Source organism: Protopterus annectens, chromosome 2.part0 (assembly GCF_019279795.1).
Source record: "Protopterus annectens isolate FY-2018-M chromosome 2.part0, PAN1.0, whole genome shotgun sequence".
NCBI classification, from domain to species: domain Eukaryota; kingdom Metazoa; phylum Chordata; order Ceratodontiformes; family Protopteridae; genus Protopterus; species Protopterus annectens.
The window spans coordinates 1,298,686,944-1,298,712,174 of NC_056728.1; the positions used below are offsets into that span (position 1 = coordinate 1,298,686,944).

Sequence of the window (25,231 nt, forward strand, 5' to 3'; positions counted from 1 at the left end):
GATTGCTGATCTTCCCAGCCTCCTGTTTTAGGATTAAGGAAGTTTCCAAATGAGACATAAAAAGAAGTGACAGTGGGGATCCTTTGTCCTCAATTTGTGTCTTCAGCGAGATTGAGAGAAATCTAGATACTGCCCTCTTACATTTCCTCTTCCAAAGGACCTCTTTAGTGGGATTATCTGGGGATGTATCAGAACAGGTAGGTAGAAATACCCAACTGGGTGTTTGAGGCTTTGGTACTGGCTACCACGCAAGTTGAGATTGACAGCAGGTGATACAGAACCAGAGGGAATAGGACCAGTCTGCATCATGGAAGAAAACAGCCTTCTCCAAGGTCCTAAAGGAGACCTTTCCAGAGGGGGATAGGAACCCAGGTCTGAAAGGAGGGCTTTCTGATCCTGGTTCCCACCCTGCTCAAAAGAAAGCTACAGTCAAGATTGAGCTGAACTAACCCTTGCCAAAGCTCCAAGGTGCAAAGACTGCTCCAAAGCCCGCTCCAAAGCCCTTTCAGTCAGCCGAAACCTTGGATCCAACTGGGCTGGAACAGCAGAGAGCTCATGGATCAGACAGCATGGAGGAGCTCAGAGCAAACTTCGGACCCAAGGATACAGCAATCTTCAGACCAAAGGATCAGCCTGGATGAAGGGTGCCAAACCCAGAGGGAGTTGGGAGAAGCGTCAAAGGTGGAGTATTCGATACAAGGGCTTCCTGACCCAAAGGGGTAAGACCTGAAATTGGGAGGCTCTGCACCAAAAGCCACTACCCTTTCCACATCTGAGATACTCAGAGGCCAGCATGGAAGTGGTCTTGTCTGCAAAGAAAGGCTACCTTTTACAGGATAGGGTTGACAAATTAGTATATTGTCCCAAGTAGTGCCCAAAAAGGTAAGAGGATCACAGGTTCTCCGACTAATCCTTTTTCAGAGGCTTCGAATCCAAAGAGGTACTTTAACCAGAGGGTGTCAGCTCCGACAACTTAATTTTCTTAGAACAGATTTTGTGAAAAGCAGGACAGAATCCAGCAGCATGTGTAGGAGACACTGTTGACCAGTTAGTCCCATTAAGCCAATAACCTCATAGCAGACAGGCAATATTTCTACCAAGGGAAATATTTTACAACCACTGGAGATCAAACTCAAGTAGATAAGATCTTAGTTTTTAACACCTCATCTGAAGGACAAGACTAGTGCAGTACCCACTCTCCTAGGCTACAGTGCATGCTTATCAATTGTTCAATATGGGGTATAAATACAGCCCCCACAACCTTGTCTTTCAGCATCCAGGAGGCAGTGAATTACCTGTTGTGCCATAGATGCCAGATGCATCACCCAGTTCTTAGTCAATGCATAGAAGAGACTGCCAAATTATATTAATAGTAATTTATGACACTACACTGGCAGGATAAAGGCATTACTATCCATACCAGGTCTCTAAAGCAACACTCAGCTGGAGCTAAAGATAGAGCTATGAAAACCCTCCTAGAAACTTAAGTACAGAACCCCTAAAGTCTGACATTTATTTCATTACTCCTCACCACTGGGTCACAGTCCCAAGCTGCAAAATTACCATGGATGGCCCCAATGGAGGGATGCACCTGAACACCATGGAGCCAAAGGACACTTTCTGGAAATTATATCCAGTTTATAATGCAAAAAAGTACAAGCCTTGGACCAGGTTGCCACAGCACATGTCAAAAGTACTAGCCACAAAGGCTAGAAGACACCGATTTGGTATGGTGGGCCTTTGGTGGATGGGGCAATTGCAATAGATAAAACTGGTGATCCATTTAGCTAGCTACTTTTGACACTGCTTGGCCTAACTGGATTAGGCACATACAGGTGCTCAGACTTCCAAAATTCCCTTTTCCTGTGCAGGTAGAAATGCAAACTGAACACGGACATGAACTGTATATTCACTGTTGTAGTTGGAAAAAACTGGAAGATGGGCTGGTATTAGTCTGTGGCCACTTTAGGCAAAGATTCATCCTCAAATTCTCGATCCTTGAAAAAGCAATGTATAGCAGTTTAGTTGAAAAGGCTTGCAGCTCTGATTAACCAAGATGGTTATAGCCACAAGAAAGGGTTTTCTTTTAACTGGAACAGGAATCCAGTGACTTGAAGGGTTTCAAAGAATAAGTAGTAAGTGCCAAGACCTTGTAGAATCAGATTCAGATGCCAAAGAGGATCTTTAATAAGCAACCTAAGAAAGATTACCTTCATGAAGCCATCTACATAACCTAGATTTAGAAATGGAAGCTAATGAAAGTGAATCCATGGTGTGAAGATTAGCAATTGCAACCAACTATTTTTTGAGAAGCAAAAGGCTAGCCCATACTACCTTAGTTTCTCCACTTCCAAGGATTTTAAGTGGTTAGTCTGTGGTATTAGATTGGGGTACTTTTGGGTCTGGCAAGTCAGATCATGTCTGGGATCCAGTATCCCTTGTGGATACTGTGTGAAACTGCAAGAAGGGGAACCATACCTAACCAGGCCAGAAGGGGGCTACAAGATTAGTACGCTCTTGAGGCAGCTGGCTTTCTGTAGAACTTCCCAGTACCAATCCAATCAGGGGACAGGGGTACAGCAGACTAAGGCCAATCATGTGCACATCCTGGGTGGCTCCTCAGTTGGGGGGGGGGGGGATCAGAGCAAAAGTACTTGCTGCATGTATTCAAGGGGGAGGCCACAGCAAGGTTGACCCCAGAGAAATATCTGGTTTCTACTTTATTCAGGGACTGCTCATGTGGACTCCCTGGGAATGTGCACTGCAAACACAAAGTTGTTAGAGATCACCCATCCCCACTCTAGTGGCCACTGCACAATGGGCAAGAGCAAGTTCCCACCGCTTGATGTACTAGACGGACATGTTTAACCGCCATCATTTAGTCTTGAAAAGCTTGCAGTGTCAGGACTGCACTCATACCTATGCCTTGGGACAAATTTTCCAAGGAAATGCCCCCCCCCCCCAAATAAGAAAGCATCCTATGGTAACTGTGGCCAATGGGGGTGAAAGGGAAGTCTGCCTAGATGGAGATCTAGTTGCATCCACTATCGAATATAACACCTACAGATTGAAAGTTAGAGGAGAACACTTAAAGAATGATGCAGGATGACCACTGGACTATGTCCATTGAAGTACCCTCATAAAACCTTGCTAAGGGTACCTCAAAAATATGGTACCAGACATGAAACCTAGAGTTTAGAACAAGTCTTGCAACAATATGCAAAGGAATGTTCAGTTGCTTTCCTATAATTCATCTGCAACGATAGGCTTCGTATTTACATGACTTGTGTAGATGAATTCATAGGAACACAAATGAAGTCCAATTTGATTGCCAGATGTGGCCCCAGCTGATGGAAGGTACGCAAGAGGTAGTCTCGCCAATTCCAGTTGCTTTGACAGACTATTGGCTCCTGACAGTACCAAGTACAGAAACATTTGGAATCCCTGCAGTCTGAGTTCACTACAGACATGCATTTATTAAACACCCTGGCAGCCACAACAGGTCCAAAGGGCAGTCTTCAGTATTAAACTCCCAGTCAGAAGTAGATGCTTTCTGGAGCATTATCTTTATGTGATAGTATGCATCCTGGAAGTCTATTGAGCACATCCAATCATCCATAGTAAGGACAGAATGGACTGCACAGTCACTTTGAGATGCTTTAGATAGACTTATAAAACTTTGAACTTTGTTCATGGCATACTCTGACATCAGTGAAGTGGAAGATTGGGAGGAAAGAAAAGAGGGAATGCAATAACCTGTAAATTATGTTTGGTACCCAAATATCCTTCATTAGACTTGTCCAGGTGCAATGAAAGTCTGCCCCTGCCTGCCTCCAGAGTAGGACAGTGGAGCAGCACTTTAGGATCACCGAGAGGGGCTAGGGCTAGTCACAGAAAGGTTATCTGAAAGACTGATTCTGTGAACTCACTCTGCCGCTCAGGTGGCATCTTCCACCAAGACATACTTTGCCTCTGGATGAGGTTTCACAGAGAAGCAGAATGGCCAGAGACTTCTCTTCCCACTACGCTGCTTCCTTTAAAGGTAGACAGAACTTGATCCCTACAATGAAAACCCATAGAAGGGGAACTGGGAAAAAAAAAAAAACACACCTTAAACAGTTCCACAAACCCATAAAGCCTCAACCAAGAACAGCTCCTTAAGGCTATGGCCAATCCAGCTGCTCAAGAGGTACCTTCCACAGTGCTGGAAATAAACCTAGCATGTTAACCAAAAGATCCAAGTCTACAATTGGGGAGAGACCAAGTCCTCTGCAATACACACTCCTTGACCAAATCTCTTTGAAGACATGGAAAGTGTGCCAAATAGTTTAGCGCTCTGAAGCTGCCAAGGTGCATATGCACATCTGTCCAAGACTTGAGACCCCTTGTTCAGGAATTGACAAGGGAGCACTGCTGTGCTAGCTCCTTTGTGGCAACTGACACTGATTGCAACTGGAACACTTCCAGTGGGGATAATTTGAAAAAAGCTCAAGAACTTGTCAGCATGTTTTGGGACAGGCTCCATGGCATCAGGTTCCTTCCAAACCTGGCAGGAGACCAAAATCAAGGTTATCTGCCAGTGTGGACACCCAGGAAGTAGATGGGCCAGTCCTGAATACCTCCAGAAACAAATTCCTCAGAAGGGGGTGGGCAGACCATCCACCCTTGCATTTCAGGTCCCCAAGATATCTCCAAATGTGATACTGGGTAGAGAGAGAGGGACCCTTCTGTCAGAGAAGACCCTAAAGGGGTCTGCTTCCTCTTTCACATCCTCTTCTGATGCACCTCTGTGGGGCAGTCAGGGGCTTGAGGACTTTGACAGGAAGACCAAGAGCAGGATGAATGGGACAAAGGCTCAGACCAAACCTTTTTTTTTTTTTTTTAAACAAGGAGTGCAATGCCGTAATGCTAGATCAATGTGGGTGGGAAGGGTGCATGTTATGAACACCCTAACTGGTTTATAGTACAGAAATGTATGGAATTTTAGCACTGGTGCACAGATGTGGAGTGAGCAGTCAGTTCATCCGACACCTTGAACTGACATGCTACGATAAGTGCACTTGGCATAAAACGTGGTAAATTGCCCTGTGACATGGTGAAAGAAAACTGTCAAGCGGGCTGCAGACTATCAAGTGTACTTTGCAGCTAAATCTTTACTCAAGGTTCAGAACTGCTCGTCCAGACCAATTGCATCTTAAAGGTAAAGATGAGCAGTGGCACAAGAGAAACTAAACAATTTTGGACACCCTAGTCAACTGGAGATTGACCTGCCTTAATTACCTGGCAATAAGGCAGTGACCTGCATCTTTGAGAACTGGCAACTTTACAAGCTGAGCAAAAGGGATTCTGTTAACATGACAGCGGTTCAGGATCATTCTGTTAACATGACAGCGGTTCAGGATCATTCTGTTAACATGACAGCGGTTCAGGATCATTCTGTTAACATGACAGCGGTTCAGGATCATTCTGTTAACATGACAGCGGTTCAGGATCATTCTGTTAACATGACAGCGGTTCAGGATCATTCTGTTAACATGACAGCATGTTAACATGACAGCAGTTCAGGAAATGCCCTACAGAAGCAATTTTTGGCTTGCAGTTAAGTACATCCACTTGAGACCAACAGCCAGTCAAGACCTAGTGTGCTACACAGCAACTCTAGCCCTCAGAGGGCTAGTCATGAGTCCCAGCACAGTACTGGTATAGCATGTTTCAGTTTCATGCACATGCATTCCCCAGCAAAAATAATGTTCACTGTACACAACTCCTACCAAACTAGCTACCCCTTTGTGTAAAAATGAGATACATAAACCTATTTTGCACAAAAAGAAAAAATTACATTAATATCTTTAGAACAATTCCACATCGTCAAGCAAGCCATGTCGACCTCTTCAAGCTTCTAAAGCTTTCTATAGCAGTTTTGGGTAATCACTTCTTCCAAGGAAGAGACAGAATTAAGACTATTACATTCATGGATATTGGTGAGGGAATTTTTTTACCAAAAAATCTTTAGAGACCACCACAAAAGCAGTTTATTAGACCAACCTTCTATTTGGGAGGTGGGCAAATAAAGATGCTAGTCTGCTACTCATCAGGCTTCCTTAGAATTCCTTGCCCTTACTGCAGACTTCAACTGCCAATTTCAGCAACCACTGCAAAGCACCCCCCCCCCCCAGAAAGGAGACTAGTACCCATGAACTTCCCATACAAAAAATATCTGGCCCTTCAGCACAGTACAGGCAAGTATGGAATAGTTTCTCCTCAAATTGCTAATAAATTTCAGCTGTAAAGTGGGCTTCAAATGCTCAATCAGAAATATGAAAAGCTTCATACCTCACACTTTTCTAGATGTTTTGCACGATCTTCTGGAGACTGATTAGCAGTTTCAGACAAGAACTTTTTCAATGGAGATCCATCTTCTACAAGAAAAAACGAAAAGGTTTCAATGTTCTCAGATAATGACCTAGTAAAATGTGGCAAGTTACAGGCAGATTTCAGCTTTTACTGAAGACTATGGCAGCGCTGCAAGTACACAGGGACTCTAGGCTAGTTTCAGTCTTTGGCTCATAAGCTTCACTGCCACTGGCTGGGCAAGGCATCCTCCTTGCCACCTCTAAAGTTTTCTGAAAATGTATTGGCAAGATTGCAATACCAGTAACCCATGGTCCCAAAAGATATGTAAAACTTGGTGACCAAGGGGCCTCAATGCTAGAGGGGCAACACTCCATTATAGCATGCAAGTTAGTGGTGCAAGAGGAGATTCCAATAAGTTGAAGGTCCATGGGAAGAGACCCCAAAGTGCCCTGTTGCTATCACTCCCGCCCCCAACAATCCAGCTAGCATGCAAGCTACCTGCACATTACCCACTCCATTTCTAAAAGGAGTTCCAGTTATGCTATCAGCAAGGGCCAGATGCACCCTCCTGCAAGTGTTTTGAACCAATTCAACTGAGAGGGGATTATTCCTGTTCACCCTCAGTTTAAACATTACATCAGAGTCTTAATCATTCTGGCCTGAACTTGATCCTTTTGAAAAAGCTCTTGCCCCCTTAATCCCATAGGGGCAGTTTAGTAGTGAACACCCAATCTGACTTGCCAAGAGTGTGTCATCCCTCCCTTCTCTATACAAGTATTTTTGGTCCTTATGACCCCTTTCAAACCACATAACATGCAAAGAAACATCTACAATTTTCCATGGGTAAACAGTTACACAGTGGCTAACCAGACAGCATGTTTCTCTGAAGGTAACACGAAAGCTTATGAGAACAGGGCTTAACAATGGTTCAGCCCACCACACCTAAATAGGGATCCAATCCCAACTTCTGAAACACTGGATATAGCATGAGCGCAAAACAAATTGAGCATTCTGGAGGGCCACTTCCAATTAATGGAGGACTTGTAAAGTTACTATCAGAATAATTAAATAATCTTCCTGCAGCACAGCAGGCTCTAGAACCATCTTGCCAATTACCTTTAATTACATCTAATTTCACTGCCACTTCAATTTTCGCCACTTCAATTCTCACCAAGACTTCAATAATGTCAGGGAAATTTCAGGAAAAAAAAAACTAAAGGCTAAAACTACTTTTGAGGTATTTGAGAACCCCCCTGCACAAATGGATTTTTCAGTCTCAAATTCTGGTGTCCTTAACCTTTCTAGCTCCAACTAATCTGAAGTGTTGAGGACCCAGGGACTTAAACTTGGCATGCAATTCACATCATCTTTCTCTCCATTCCAACTTTGTTCTTTAGAACAGGTTGGCTTCAGGACAAATCATGCAACTGCTACACAATCCTGCTGGTTAATGAAGACTTCCAAGTCAAATTATAAACTTTAGCCATAAAGCCTTTGCTGAAAACTAGCTAATATAACTTGGGTGATGAGCTCTAAAAGACTAGTACAAAACAAAGTGATTCAAGCCAATTTGAAAACTTGGACATGCAGTTATTAGTCTAAATAAAAACTTACTAAATTTTAGTTTAGTCTGGTTGTTTGCAACTGAATGCAACAGGCAAATTGTTCCACACGAATTCCCTATAGTTTGTTTCATAAAGTAGATCCCAGAGCCACTTGGTTGCTTCTCAGTTAGTTCTTTTACCTGCTGTTGTCTAAAGGCAGCATGCTAGGGAAAAAAAATAAATAAATAAGTCATCTTACCATACAGCATTTTATGCCAGCCAGCTTTTAGCTACACTCAGACACTCAGACACTCAGACACTCAGACACTCAGACACTCAGACACTCAGACACTCAGACACTCAGACACTCAGACACTCAGACACTCAGACACTCAGACACTCAGACACTCAGACACTCAGACACTCAGACACTCAGACACTCAGACACTCAGACACTCAGACACTCAGACACTCAGACACTCAGACACTCAGACACTCAGACACTCAGACACTCAGACACTCAGACACTCAGACACTCAGACACTCAGACACTCAGACACTCAGACACTCAGACACTCAGACACTCAGACACTCAGACACTCAGACACTCAGACACTCAGACACTCAGACACTCAGACACTCAGACACTCAGACACTCAGACACTCAGACACTCAGACACTCAGACACTCAGACACTCAGACACTCAGACACTCAGACACTCAGACACTCAGACACTCAGACACTCAGACACTCAGACACTCAGACACTCAGACACTCAGACACTCAGACACTCAGACACTCAGACACTCAGACACTCAGACACTCAGACACTCAGACACTCAGACACTCAGACACTCAGACACTCAGACACTCAGACACTCAGACACTCAGACACTCAGACACTCAGACACTCAGACACTCAGACACTCAGACACTCAGACACTCAGACACTCAGACACTCAGACACTCAGACACTCAGACACTCAGACACTCAGACACTCAGACACTCAGACACTCAGACACTCAGACACTCAGACACTCAGACACTCAGACACTCAGACACTCAGACACTCAGACACTCAGACACTCAGACACTCAGACACTCAGACACTCAGACACTCAGACACTCAGACACTCAGACACTCAGACACTCAGACACTCAGACACTCAGACACTCAGACACTCAGACACTCAGACACTCAGACACTCAGACACTCAGACACTCAGACACTCAGACACACAGACACTCAGACACACACACACTCAGACACACACACACTCAGACACACACACACACTCAGACACACAGACACTCAGACACACAGACACTCAGACACACACACACTCTTTTACACACACACACTCTTACAGACACACACACTCTTTACACACACACACTCTTTTACACACACACACTCTTTTACACACACACACTCACATACACACACACACTCTCTCTCTTACACATACACACACTCTTTTACACACACACACACTCTTTACACACACACACACTCTTTTACACACACACACACACACACACTTTTACACACACACACACAGACTTTTACACACACACACACACACACTTTTACACACACACACACACACACACTCTTTTACACACACACACACTCTTTTACACACACACACACTCTTTTACACACACACACACTTTTTACACACACACACTCTTTTACACACACACACACACTCTTTTACACACACACACACACTCTTTTACACACACACACACTCTTTTACACACACACACTCTTTTACACACACACACACTCTTTTACACACACACACACTCTTTTACACACACACACACTCTTTTACACACACACACACTCTTTTACACACACACACACTCTTTTACACACACACACACTCTTTTACACACACACACACTCTTTTACACACACACACTCTTTTACACACACACTCTTTTACACACACACACTCTTTTACACACACACACTCTTTTACACACACACACTCTTTTACACACACACACTCTTTTACACACACACACTCTTTTACACACACACTCTTTTACACACACACACTCTTTTACACACACACTCTTTTACACACACACACTCTTTTACACACACACTCTTTTACACACACACACTCTTTTACACACACACTCTTTTACACACACACTCTTTTACACACACACTCTTTTACACACACACTCTTTTACACACACACTCTTTTACACACACACTCTTTTACACACACACTCTTTTACACACACACACTCTTTTACACACACACACTCTTTTACACACACACTCTTTTACACACACACACTCTTTTACACACACACTCTTTTACACACGTACATATATACATATATAATTTAATAGTAATATACATGCTTAATGCATTACAGGTTTCAACAGTAATATGCATGCTTAGTGCATTTGAGGTTTAAAAGGGTTAATACATTTATTCTGTTCACACTGCATGAATCTGCACAGCTATTACAAACTTGAGACATTTTCAAGTCTGCTCTCATGAAACTTGTATTCATTTCTGCTTATGCCATGAGAAAGTATGCAGCTGCTAGCTTTGATAAAGAAAATAGATGCTTGAAAGTTTAAACCATAGTCAGCATTACTTGTACCAAAGCTAGAAATGTACCTTGAATCTAGGCAAAATGTAACATGTATTAGAACTGCACAATTGAATTGTAAAGTTAAGGTGGGCTAAAATAAGCCCAAGACCAGGTTCTCTCAAAATGTTTTGCAAGCTAGCAAATAATCTAACCTAGTCAGCAATAAATCTAGTAACATTTTCTGTAGAATACAGAAAGCTGTCCAACTAAGTCAGCAATAGAACAGTAACATTTTCTGTGTGACATGGAGAACTGTATAACATACTGATCACCAAAGAGCTAGACAAATCTTGTGCCTACATGCTTTGTCTCCTTGCTGCAAGTAATAAAGGGTGCCTTGCTTGAACCCAACGTGAATTGGTCTTTGGACCAGAACCCTCTCCACCTCAGATCAGATGGCCAGGTGGTTGAAACCTTATGGGGAAGAAACCAAATCTGTTCTTATATGGAAAGTCCTCCGACTTCATTCAAAAGAGGCCAGCCACATTCTGATCTGAGACTGAAGGACAGGTCTCCGCAAATAAGATCACGTGGGCTCAGGTAAGGTGAAATTACTTTTTTCTGTTTTAGATCAGGGACTAGATGTGTATTTGTCAAGACTGTATTTTTCTTACAAGTCATGGACAGAAAAGATTACTGTAGTCAGACGAGAAACAGTAGGCAGTCATTCTGAATCCATGGTACCACGTTAAAAATTAAGTTACGTAATGATCAAAGGGTTGAACAAAACAGGTAATTGCACAAAGACCCCAAAATCAGCAGTTAACAGAAAATGCAAAATACATAGTCGCAGCACACAATTATTCAAAAAGGGTTAAATACAAATTCAATGGAAAATTAGAAAAATCCTCAAGGTCGGGTAAAAAAGCAACGTCTATTAGGAATTCCTGAGGCACACAGGTGGCTTGAGGAAGTAAACTGTAGGGAACAAAAGAAAAATTCAAAAGCAATGTTTTTAGATGAAGAGGACAATAACTTAGTAATAGCATCAGCACCTCCCTTACTAGAATATGAAGCAAGTGAACAGGTTAGTCCACCTCCACGATATCCTGTGGTCAGAGATATAAAAATTAGAGATCCCATTGGGACCAGGTTCCGAACAAAGGCAGGTAACTCGGATGAAGGCAGAGTTATGGCAAATGGTTAATTCACGATCTATAAGTGAAATAGAAATATATGCCCACTTAAAGTACCCAATCCACAGGCAGGTCAAGACAATCAGTACCAAACTATTTTAGTGTATAGACCTTGAACTCCGGAAGATATCAGCACCTCCCTTACTAGAATATGAAGCAAGTGAACAGGTTAGTCCACCTCCACGATATCCTGTGGTCACAGAGATATGAAACTAAGACTGAAAATTAGAGATCCCATTGGGACCAGGTTCCGAACAAAGGCAGGTAACTCAGATGAAGGCAGAGTTATGGCAAATGGTTAATTCACGATCTAATATATGCCCACTTAAAGTACCCAATCCATAGGCAGGTCAAGACGATCAGTACCCAACTATTTTAGTGTATAGACCTTGGAGACTGGAAGATATCCGGAAAGTGACTGAGGGAATTCCCCATCCAAAGGTTAATTTTAGAAAATTCTCAGATTTAAAGGCAGAGTTATAACAAACGGAGAAGAGATAGAAAAGGTAGTTAGACAAATTGTAGGGCCAGATTGGTACATGATTAGTGGGAACTAGAATCCCCGTGACACTGCACAAAGACCCCTCCCACATAGCAGCGCAGAATTAGAGCAGTCTTGCAGACCGCATCTCTGCTTGCATTAATCAATGCATCCAACAAGGTGAAACAATTGACTGGTACTAGGCCAGATTGTTAGTGTTTTAATAACCACTGTGGAATGCAGGTTCCTGAAGATCAAACACAAGATTCCCCATATGAACAGCAGTTAAAGAATGCATTTGTAAAGGTCAGTAGTGCACCTATAAGCAGTTTTATTACAAAACACACTGTAGACCATCATACAAGCAGGTTACAACCATTACTTGAATATGCTAGGCATGCCGAAAGGCATTTTAATAGCAAAAAGAAAAAGAAAGCTCAAGTATTTTCTCTAGAAGATGGAGCAGAAGTTTACAGTCTGGGAAAAAGGGCAAGAAAAACACAGGGAAACATGATCAGAGGACTTTTGAAGGGCAACAGAAAAAGGGGAGAATGTTTTAAATATGGTAAAGAGGGACATTTGGCAAGGGATTGCAAGAACAAGGCAACAACGCAAGACAAGGAGGGTGAGGACCGACTATATAGTTGTCAGGAATCACTAGAAGGGGCTAGTGAAAAAAGGACAAATGAAAATGTGAGTAGAGGAAGTGCAGGAGTTAGACAAAGAAAATGAATTAGACCTAGCTCTATTGAGCTTGGAGCTTTATTTAGCAGACACGAAACCAGAAGTTACACTCTTGGTAGAAGGGAGGGAAGTCAAATTCAGGGTGACTTCAGGGGCATCACAAACCCTGATGCATCCCTCCAAACTGCCAGAAAACACAGCCCCCTGATTACATACTGATCAAAGCAGCTAATTGACAGCTGTTATCGGGAGCCTCTCCTGTAACATTGCAATAACTGATCCAGTTTCAGGAAAGCAAAATTGTTTCCGCAAAATACCCAGTAAAGAGACCTCATGCAGCTATTTGGTATAGCAATAGTCCCAACCATGCAGGGTATGGAAGCACAGTGACTAATTGATACCTTTGCAGTGCAATCAGAGGGTGAAATATTTTATTGGTACAGCCAGGACTTTTGTTACGACTGGTCCAGGGACTGTGACCAAAGAGTTAATGTAGCCATCAGCAAGTTCCCCTCCCTTGACATTGATAAACACCTGTTGCACTGTACCCTGTATTATTGTAACACCAGGACCTGATAAGGAATACGAGCAAGAATTATTTAAGAATCATGCAAACAGATTGATATTGCGTAACCTGTACTGGGACACAGAAGGGAACAGTGTAGCCAGCTGTTAATTGCCCCAGGAGTTCTTTACACTTATTACCACAAGTTAGCTTAACCAAAAACAGAAATATAGAATGGGCAGACCTAGGAGAAAACGTTACAAGATGGGAGAAACAGAACTAGAACTGTCAGAACAGGGAATACAAATACAGAAGTTGAATTGGATAACTCAGACCAACCCAGCTGTGCACTTGCAGTCTAGCGAGGACAGCCAATTGACACTCCTGTTAAAGGATGGACACGTTAGAGGAAGAAAATGCCTTATGAAATACACCAGATTTAGGACTCATTTGTACAGCGGGACCAGTTACCATCACACCAAAGTCAGCATTCAGACCACAAAAAATACAGTATCCCTTAAGAAAAGATGCAGAGGCAGGGATAAAGCCTATTATAGCAGCCTTACTTAGAGAGATACTAGCAGAATCTCCCAATTCACCATGTAACACACCCTTATTTCCAGTGGAGGCAAATTGAGAATGGAGTATGGTCCAAGATTTACAAGCTATAAATGATGCGGCAATACCAAGGGCACCCACGGTGCCAGACCCACACACCCTGTAGCAGACATCAGCAATGTGTTCTTTTCGATGCAGATACACCCCGATGGCCAGTATTGGTTTGCATTCACATTTCAGGGGAAAAGGTATACATATACACTTGACTACCACAGGGATATTGTGAAAGTCCAACGATATTCTCACAAGAAATGGCAAGTAACTTGGCGAGATTCACCCCACCAAGAGGGGGTCAGATTTTACTTTATGTTGACATCTTGCTGGCAGCCCCCACCCAACAGGATTGTAGAGAAGATACCATAGCACTTCTACGATTTTTAGCCGCTGAAGGACTTTAGGTAAAAGCTTTGGAAAACATAAGTCAAATACCTGGGATATGCAATATCCAAGGAAGACAGAACATTAGACTAGGACAGAAAAACAGCAATTTTGCAAGCACCAAAACCCACTACCAAGAAGGCAATGTCCTTCCTGGGTACAACTAATTTTTGCCGGAGCTGGATTCCAAACTATGCCTTGGAATCTGCACCTCTGACTGACCTTGTATATAAGCCTATGGCAGCGCAGAATTTGTTACAATGGACACCAGAGGCAGAATCTGCTTTCTGAAACTAAAGCAGTTAATAGCGTCCATTAGTTCTGGGATTGCCAAACTACCATAAATGTTTTTCCAAACTAGGGTTACATGACATCAGTATTAACGGCATGGGGATAAGCAATGCCCCCCATTGCTCACTATCACAACTAGATCCAGTGGCACGATCCTTACCCCACTGTGTACAAGCAGTAGTTGCAGCTGCAATGGCAGTACAGGCTTCAGCCTCAGTAGTCTTGTTCCACCCTCTCACTGAGAGTACCTCATGCAGTAGAGATTTTAAGGTGGCATATCTTTCCCCTGCTAGGCATCTTTCCTGTATGACTATATTGAGCCAACCTCATATGACAATTTAGCAATGCACGACTTTAAACCCTTCTACTCTACTCCTGACCCCTGCAAACAGCACACCACACCGCTGCCTGCAGGTAATTGAGCAAAAGACTACCTAGAAAAGATCACTGATGTCCCCTTGGATGATGCAGAGGTGACATACGTGGATGGCTTGTGCAAAAGGGGTCCTACAGGACCGAACCTAGGATATGCAGTAGTTTCTGATACTGGGATTATAGAAGCAAAACCTTTACCACACAACTTATCTGCACAGGCAGCAGAACTGATTGCCCCGACACGGGCATGTACCTTAGCAAAGGGTAAATGTGTAAACAATTTTACTGATAGCCAGTACACCTTCTACTGTACATATTTTTGCACAACAGTGGAAAAAACGGGGAATGACGAAATCTACTGGCAAACCTATAAATCATGCAGTTTTTTACATTTTAGAATCTATTCGGTTACCTCAGAAAGTAGCCATTTGTAAATGCACAGCTCACACCAAGCAACAAGATTGAGAGAAGTATTTCTTTTAAATGAGGAATTACAACCCTCAGATTTTAGATTTAGATACGTTAAAACAATGCAGACTCACTACGCAAGCTGAACAATGGATAAAACGAGGAGCAATCCTCGAAAAGGGGCTGTACATCTCTAAAGGAAAATAGATACTACCCTCTAAATTGTTCAGATACGCAGCTTTGAGCCATGGGCAGTGCCATGTCTCAACAGGGGGGATGGTGTTCACAACGCACGGATTTACAAACTACTCTAAAAAAATTGTTTGAGATGTCAGATTTGTAGCAAACATGCACAGGCATGCACAGGGGGCGATAAAGCCCAAGCAAGGGAGTTTCCCTACACCACCATATCAGTTTCACACTGTATGGATATCATAGAATTGAACAAATGTGAAAATAAGTATTGTCTTGTCATTGTAGATATGTTTTCCAGATGGGTGGAAGCCTTTCCAACCAAAAATCCAGATGCAGCTACAGTGGCAAAAGTACTTGTCAAGGAAATCATTCCTAGGTTTGGTATTCTGGAAAGGATCTACAGTGACAATGGTACACACTTTGTAAATCAAACCATCATACAGCAGTCGAGTAAGCATTTTAGTATTTCTTTAAAAAAATTATTGTGCATACCATCCACAATCTGCAGGGTTAGTTGAAAGGCATAATGGTATACTAAAAAACAATGGAGAAAAATAGCAGAGACAGGAAAAAACTGATTATACTGTTTGCCCCTGACACTGTTTAGCATGAGAACTGTCCCAAAATTTTCAAAAGGAGTCTATCCTTTTGCTGTAGGAAGGGCTCATACACCCCAGTGGAAACTTCTCATGCCAGACCAGGAAGCCAATTTCACACTAGCCAAATATATGAAAAAGTTGAGTTCTAAACATCTGTTGCAGTCAAATTCTGTTTCAGATAGAAAACAGACATCAGAAGTGGCGACACCCAGAGATTGGGTGTGGATCAAAATAGAGGAAGAATTGGTCATCGTTAAGGTGGAAGGTCCCTAATCAGGTGCTTCTTTCGACACCCACTGCAGTCAAGATAGAATGAGCTTCATGGATACACCCGACGCACTGCTAGTTAAGAACTTAGAGTTGGACAAAGTCTGGCCACAAAGGGGGGGAGGGGGTCAGATAAAGGACTGATCTGGGCCAGTGAAGAAGCCATAGGTGCTGAAGGTCCTATTAGGGCAGAGAGTAAGAGCATGTGTCTGAAATAAAGAGAAGAATCCAGTAAGATCCAAATACACCTACTTGGAAGAGTCTGAGAAAACAAAATGCAGAACAGTTTCGACAGAAGTATTGCACAATCATCCTGTTGACTGTACTAGTGAAACTTTGTTGTGGCCATTCTTTTCCCAGCCACACAAATTGAACTAAACAAGCGTGCAGAGTGGCACCCAAACTTTAACACTTACCAGGCAATCAAATGTGTATGCAGAGACCATCAATGTTTCGAATTGCTGGATTTGCACAGCTTTGCCAACAGCATATGGGGGGGGGGGGGGGTTAGTGTTAACTTCAGTTCCCCTAGGAGCCAACCTGAGAAAACTTTGATACATCAGATGTCACATCACAAGATAAAGTAGCATTACACTTGTCTGTTAGACAGAAGGGAACTGTGTTTTTACAAGAATGATACAGTTCAGGTGGGTTGGAGCAATTGCAATGTGACTGTTCCCTATACATACTACACTAAACCTGGATCCTATTGTAACAAGCTAGGATTCATTTGTTGAACTGATGCATAGGACAATTGGAAGTAAACAATGCTGACCTCCAATGTTTCATACAGAGCCAGGGCATAGTAAAGTTACTAACAAAGTAGAAGATTGTTACTTTGTATGTGGTAGGAAAGCATACAAAATGATTACCAGAGAAATGGTCTGGCAGTTTTTTGGGGTACCTGGTTCTGGCCATACAGCAGTTTTACTGCAAGTGTAAATTCGGAATATTCAAGAAATCAAGAAGCCTGTCAATCCAGTGGGGCAAATCAATGTGCGCTGGAAAAATCATGCTGTGGGGCTTAGGGAAAAATGGACAGTCACACATGGACTTGAGTGATACTGTTATCTTGTGGGCAGGTGTACTGCCAGCATACGGAGCAACAAATTCAATCTGGGAACTGAGAAATTGTCTAAGCTTCTCAAAATAATGAGCAATGCAACCTTTTCTGCCCTAGAACTGGTGACTGATGAACCGACTGCCATGAGAACAGTGGCGCTTCAAAATTGCATGGCTCTTGACTTCACCCTAGTGGCATGAGGCAGTACATGCGCTTTAATCCAGGAGGAGTGCTGTTCATATATTCCTGACCACAAACACAAGATAGACAACCATCTTGAGGTAATTCAGCAGGTGTCAGCCATGACCAAACACATTGACAGACTTTTTCCAGAAATTGTTTGGGGGGGGGGGGCAGTGATTGCCATCTGTGTAGGAATAATCCTACTGGTGGTATGAGTGTGCTGCCACATCCCCTGCACAAAAAGACTGATTAAAGACTTTAAATAATCCTACACACACTCTCCACACAAGACACTCTTACTCTTACTCTCCACACAAGACACACTCTTACTCTTACTCTCCACACAAGACACACTCTTACTCTTACTCTCCACACAAGACACACTCTTACTCTCCACACAAGACACACTCTTACTCTCCACACAAGACACACTCTTACTCTCCACACAAGACACACTCTTACTCTTACTCTCCACACAAGACACACTCTTACTCTCCACACAAGACACACTCTTACTCTCCACACAAGACACACTCTTACTCTCCACACAAGACACACTCTTACTCTCCACACAAGACACACTCTTACTCTTACTCTCCACACAAGACACACTCTTACTCTTACTCTCCACACAAGACACACTCTTACTCTTACTCTCCACACAAGACACACTCTTACTCTTACTCTCCACACAAGACACACTCTTACTCTTACTCTCCACACAAGACACACTCTTACTCTTACTCTCCACACAAGACACACTCTTACTCTTACTCTCCACACAAGACACACTCTTACTCTTACTCCACACAAGACACACTCTTACTCTTACTCCACACAAGACACACTCTTACTCTTACTCTCCACACAAGACACACTCTTACTCTTACTCTCCACACAAGACACACTCTTACTCTCCACACAAGACACACTCTTACTCTTACTCTCCACACAAGACACACTCTTACTCTTACTCTCCACACAAGACACACTCTTACTCTTACTCTCCACACAAGACACACTCTTACTCTCCACACAAGACACACTCTTACTCTCCACACAAGACACACTCTTACTCTCCACACAAGACACACTCTTACTCTTACTCTCCACACAAGACACACACTCTTACTCTCCACACAAGACACACACTCTTACTCTCCACACAAGACACACTCTTACTCTCCACACAAGACACACACTCTTACTCTCCACACAAGACACACACTCTTACTCTCCACACAAGACACACACTCTTACTCTCCACACAAGACACACACTCTTACTCTCCACACAACACACACTCTTACTCTCCACACAAGACACACACTCTTACTCTCCACACAAGACACACACTCTTACTCTCCACACAAGACACACACTCTTACTCTCCACAAGACACACACTCTTACTCTCCACACAAGACACACACTCTTACTTCCACACAACACACACACTCTTACTCTCCACACAACACACACTCTTACTCTCCACACAACACACACTCTTACTCTCCACACAACACACACTCTTACTCTCCACACAACACACACTCTTACTCTCCACACAACACACACTCTTACTCTCCACACAACACACACTCTTACTCTCCACACAACACACACTCTTACTCTCCACACAACACACACTCTTACTCTCCACACAACACACACTCTTACTCTCCACACAACACACACTCTTACTCTCCACACACACACACCCACTCTCCACACACACACACCCACTCACCACACACACACCCACTCACCACACACACACCCACTCACCACACACACACCCACTCACCACACACACACCCACTCACCACACACACACCCACTCACCACACACACACCCACTCACCACACACACCCACTCACCACACACACACCCACTCACCACACACACCCACTCTGATTCAGAACAAACTTTAAAAATGGAGGGGTTTGTTTGTTCTGAGATACTCTATCAGCATGGAAAATCATGTAAGGTGGTCCGAGACTATGCAGGCCACTAGAAAAATAGTTTTCTAGGATAAACATTTGAGATCAAAAGAAGATGCTGGTTCACAAGGGGGAAGAATACTCTTGAGACAGCATAAAGTTTAAATTCCAGGGAGAATATGGAATTTTGATAGGTCTGATATGAACACCTTTAAGAAAAAAGTCTTGGATAATTTATGGCCCATAACATTTGAGCCACCAAACCCATGGTGAAAATTTGAGATGGCAGCTAACTGGACTAACTAGCAGCTGCTGCCCCTTCCTTAAAAATCTGTGTCAAGAATTCTAAAATGGATAGCGGAGCTCAGAAAGGGTCAATTTTCTGCATATTGGCCCAAACTGAGAACCTTTTCCATTTGTCGTATAATTTTCTGGTAGATTGCTTGTGAGAAGAGAATTTCTCTTCTGAAATTGAATGATGCCTGGCAATTGGGGAAGTGGATTAGCCAAGCAGTTTCAGGGACTGCAGTGAAGGCTGGAGGTCCCCCCTGACTGGTGTCAGGTCTGGAACTGGGTCCAGGATCTATGGATCTTCCAGATGGAGAAACGGGAACCAAATCCATCGAGGCCAATAGGGGGGCTATGAGGATAACAGTCCTTCCCAGCAATTTTGCTTTCTGTAAAAATCTGGGCATCAATAGAAAGTGTGGGAATGCATAAAGGAGACCCGGGGGCCAATCGTGTAAAAGTGCAGCTCTTGGGGGATGACTGGGAGGTGGTATTAGGGCAAAGTAGCTTCTGCATTTTGAATTTGTGGCTGGCAAAGAGGTCGCAGCAAGACTGGACCCATTTGTGGAAAATCGCAACCTGTTTTGAGACGAGGGAGCAATATCACCCTGCTTAGCTTGTCCGCCATCATGTTGGATTTCCCTGGGATGTGTTGCTAACAGAAAACACTGGGATGACAGTCCATTGCCAGACCCAGAGGGCTTCTCGACAGAGGGGGTAAACATTGGTTCCGCCTTGCTTGCTCAAGTACCAGACTACTGATTTGTTGTTGGTCTGAATTTCAATAGTTCAGAGAGGGAGAAAGTCCTGAAAGGGCTGCAACGCCAGAAGTACCACTCAACTCTAGAACATTGATGTGCAGATGTGATTCTTGATCTGGCCATGTGCCTTGGGCAGTCTTTCACTGAAAATGCCCCCCCCCCACCCTATCAGGGAAGCGTCCATAGTCAGTGGCTACTGGGGGGGGGGGAACAAAGGGTCTTCAGATTGTGACATGAAGACATAAACCACCAAAGGTCTCTTGCAAGAATCAGTGATGAGAATCATGTGGTGCACCGGTAGAAAAACCACTGAGCAAAGAGGAGCCATTTAAGAATTCGCATATGCATCCTTGCGAGTGGTATAGCCAGGATTGCTACTGCCAAACCTAGCAGATTCAAGACCTCTGCTGCTGCAGCTTTGTTCTTTGACACCAGTGAGCCGATGTGTTGGCGGAGGAGTGAGACTTGATTGGAAGATGTAGAGTGCTAAGTTGAGGTATCCAACTCTGCTCATATAAAAACAGTATGCTGCGATGGCGATAAGGCAGACTTTTCAAAGTTGATTGTAATGCCTAAATGATGGCAGTGTCAAGAGTGTAGTGTGTTGCCAGAGTCAAATGATGCCTGGTGGTAGTGGTGAGAATCCCAACAGTCTAGGTATGGAAACACCTGGAATCCTAGACTTCATGTGAGCCATGACCACTGCCATGCATTTGAACACTAGGGGCTGCAGTGAGACCAAAGTGCAGGGCTTGAAACTGGTAACTATAGGATAGGCTCCCAGCCAGAAATGCAGATCTCTGGAGCGTCTGTTCATCTTTGTGATGGTATGCATCCTTGAGATCTATGGAGCACATCCAATCGCCTTTCCCTAGGAAGGGAAGAATGGACTGAAGCATGACCATTCGGAACTTCTTTACGAACTGGTTTGAGTCTGCCGAGGTCCAAGATAGATCTCCAGTCCCGTTTTCTTTGGTACCAAAATGAATCTTAAGTTCCGAATCCAACTTGGTCTGCTGGGACTTTTTCTAGCAATCTGTGGACCTCTACGATTGCTTGTTCCCCAAGACTGGGTGGAACATCTGGGATTCTGTTTACAGGAATGGGAGGGGTAGAGAATGGTATGAAATATCCTCTGGAAGTGATGTGTTGTACCCATGTAGCTGATGTTTAGCCAGGCTTCTGGGTACAAAAACAAGCAACCTCTGCCACGAGACAAACAGCCAGGCCCCCTTTCAGGGACACTGGTAGGGTTGACTAAAGCTAAACCCCCATCACCCTGTTGCTGTGGACCCCCTCTGCTGCAGGAGCAGCATCTTCCATTATAACCCCCCTCTGCCTCTAGAGGGGGTTTCTCCACATGTCCTGAAAGGCTCCCTGTGCTTTTCAGAACCACATTTTCCCTCCCCTAGGGCCAAGCAGGAGTAGAAAAACAAACTCCAACAGCAGATAATGTCTTTCCTTCCTTCTCACACCTGGTTAAAGTTTCCTTTATTTTAGGCCCAAACAGTGATGAGCCATCGAATGGGGTGTCGATAAAGGAAGACTTTCCGCAAAGGAACAGAGACACATCCAGGCTAGTCTTGGAAGAGCAATGCCTGAACTGGCAGCTCTACTCTGGCAGCTCTACTCAAACCATCACCTGCATAAGATGGAAACACTGTTAAGAGGATGGATAGATGCGGAGGTCTCATTTTTGGTGGCTGCAGCTACCACCATGGCATCAACAGGCACTCCCTTTGTCAAAAATGGAGTGTCCACTGGGGCAGACATGAATTTGGCTTGCGAGGAACAGGTTCCATGGCCTCTGGTGACTCCCACACCTTACAAGAGATCAGTTCCATGAGCTCATCGTAAGGCAGAGACACCCAAGAAGTGGAAGGTTGAGACCCAAAAGCCTTCAATAGCACAGACTCAGTAGGGGTCTTCAACTGCCAAATCACCCCTCTAAGGATCTCTAGTATCTCTGTAAAGGCGATATCCTCAGCAGGGATAGAGGGGACCCTTCTGACTCATCCAAGTCAATGTCAGATGTCCAAGACTCCTTTGAGGAAAAGTGCCTCCTCTAGCAGTCTATTCCTGGGCACCTCTCAGTGGAGGGATCTGGGGAGGTCTCAGAAGCAGGGGACACCCTGTGGGGGTACTTGTGGCTCAGGGTCTACACTTGGGGGGACCAGCAGACAGACAGGAGATTGAGGGGGAGGAAGTCTGAACAGATGCTGGCATGGTCTTTGGAGACAGGACTTCTCATAGCATCAAAGGCACCATGGCTCTGACAAGGAGAGAGACAGACCCGAAAGTACCGTCCGATCCTACCGCACCGAAACCATGGGCTCAGAGCCTGAGGTAGGAGCAGAGCTCATCCGAGCCGAAGCCCCTAGAGGAAGTCGGCACTGACAAATCAGTTGGACTATCCTCCCTGGACCTGATGGGAGAGCATCTGCTCCTAGAGTCCTTGGGTGGCGCAGAGGACATCCAGACTGAGCCGATAACACTGGTGTGGGTATCTGCTCCAAGGGTTCGACAATCATCGGTTCAGTTTCCTTCAGCTCTGAGTCTCAAGTACAGGAGTAGACAAATCCGGTTCCATGGTCTTCAGCACAGACAAGCTGGTCAGGGTCAACAATTTGGCAAGTCCTGGTGCCTGTAAAAGCTTCTGCACTAGCCAATCCATATCCAAATCTGAAAAGCTGACTGAGGACTGATGAATGCACTGAAGGTGCTGACTGGAGCAGAGATGAGGGAACCTCAGAGACCTGCTCCAATACTGAGAGCTGCCTCTGAATCAAAGGTACACTGTTCTGAGGTCTGTGGAACAGATGACCCTCCCTCTGAAGGTTTGCCTTTACCACTTTGGGGGTCTGAAGATTGTGGACTTTGAAGACGTGCTAGTTATCTTCAAGGGGTACTCAACCTACCAAGCTCACTGCAAATGCATCTGCAGTTATGAATTTTAGAATGCAATAGTTGAGAAAGTGTTGCATTTCATAGTTGAAATCTCATTTTGTCCTTTAATTCCCGGTTTTTCCATGTGGTTCAATGGACTGGCATTGCTTGCAATAGAAGCAAGACCTACCAAGTGATAACAGGTTGTCAACATCGGTATGGTGTCAGGTGGTATCAGCCTTAACACTGTCCCATTTCAAGATTTTTTAACTGCTAGTCTCACTTTAGGCTTCTGAAGTTATCCAACATTGCAGTGCCTAAAGCCTGGCAAGCATTTATGCATGATCTAGTTGGCAAGACCCATAATATTATCACACCTACAGTTCTATATAGTGTTCTTGTATGTTTCAGATAATCATTAAAGCAGACATATCAAACTACCAAAGCTAAAAGTAGGTCAATAGAATTTTATACTCAATATTACTGTCAGTTATCTTGTGGCAGACTAAACTCCATACAAACCCACAATGATAAAAATGAGCACTTTGGAAACCAGATACACCCACAAAACATTACAGCCACACTATGAAGTTGTTTTTATTCCCTTAAAAATCAAGGAATGATTTAAGCATTAGAAAAGAAGTTAATCCATTGACACCTATAGACTACACACAAGAGCACCCACTAAGAAAAATCTGATGATTTTACACATTCACCTGCATCCTTACCAACATGGGCAGCCACAGCCTCAGCTTTAAGAGGAGACTGCAAGGGCACCCAAACCCAGGTGACCTACCTTTCCCCACTTAAGAGTGACCTGGGGAGTTAGCTTTACTGAGAAGCAGCCTCAACATCTGATAGATCTAGATTAGCAAACTTGTAATCCTCTGGTAAACCGAAGACAGTACTAACAGTACCATAAATGTCTACCCCACAAATGATGCCCTGATTTGGTCAATGGGATTATTAAGTACCAAATATAAGCCAAGTTACATTGACTGCACCCCCCCCCCCCCAATGAAAAACAATCTCGGGTTGATTTTGCTAGGGTGCACCCAAGAGGTTTATTTTAGTACAATAAAATGAGAAACTGAATACAAGAGTAACATGCAGTATGACAGTGTGGTCTTATGGGACAGACATTGAAGCCAATTAATTCCCTCCACAGCAAAGAGAAACTTGATAAAGTTACAATACCCAAGAAGCAGCCAATATTTTACAGCTCTGAAAGCCATAAACCATCTGGCACCACACACTGGATGTGTCCATATTCCTCTAATGAACCAGCTTTGTTAAAAGCTGTTCTGATACTCCTGAGCCAGCTTCTGTTCCAATATGTTCACCACACTTGCACTCTGAAACCATAAATTACAGCTTTTAATATTTTTTCGTGCTCTGGATCTGCAGTTAATGTTCCATCGTGACGTTAGTGCTTGAAAGGTGAAGGGGCCTTATCCTAGTTTTAGATCACACACTGGTGGTCACTGCAGGTGCGTACATGCTCACAATACAACAGACTAACATTAAAAGGACAGGATATTAAAGCAGGTTGCTCAACCTGCTGTCTGTCTCCGGGACAGGATATTAAAGCAGGTTGCTCAACCTGCTGTCTTTGTCCCCAGGACAGGTTGCTCAACCTGCT

The 25,231-nt window shown here is 43.8% G+C and overlaps 1 protein-coding gene across 1 annotated transcript in view; it reads right to left on the bottom strand.

The window, feature by feature from the left end:
• Window positions 1–25,231, bottom strand: part of UCHL1 (ubiquitin C-terminal hydrolase L1) — a 294,833-nt gene that overhangs the window by 264,565 nt on the left and 5,037 nt on the right. Inside the window, exons 4-5 of the mRNA XM_044061468.1 lie at window positions 7,969–8,122; window positions 6,334–6,419 (exon numbers count right to left, since the gene is read on the bottom strand). Of these exons, the coding sequence (XP_043917403.1) occupies window positions 6,334–6,419; window positions 7,969–8,122 (240 nt within the window). The remainder of the gene's footprint in view (window positions 1–6,333; window positions 6,420–7,968; window positions 8,123–25,231) is intronic.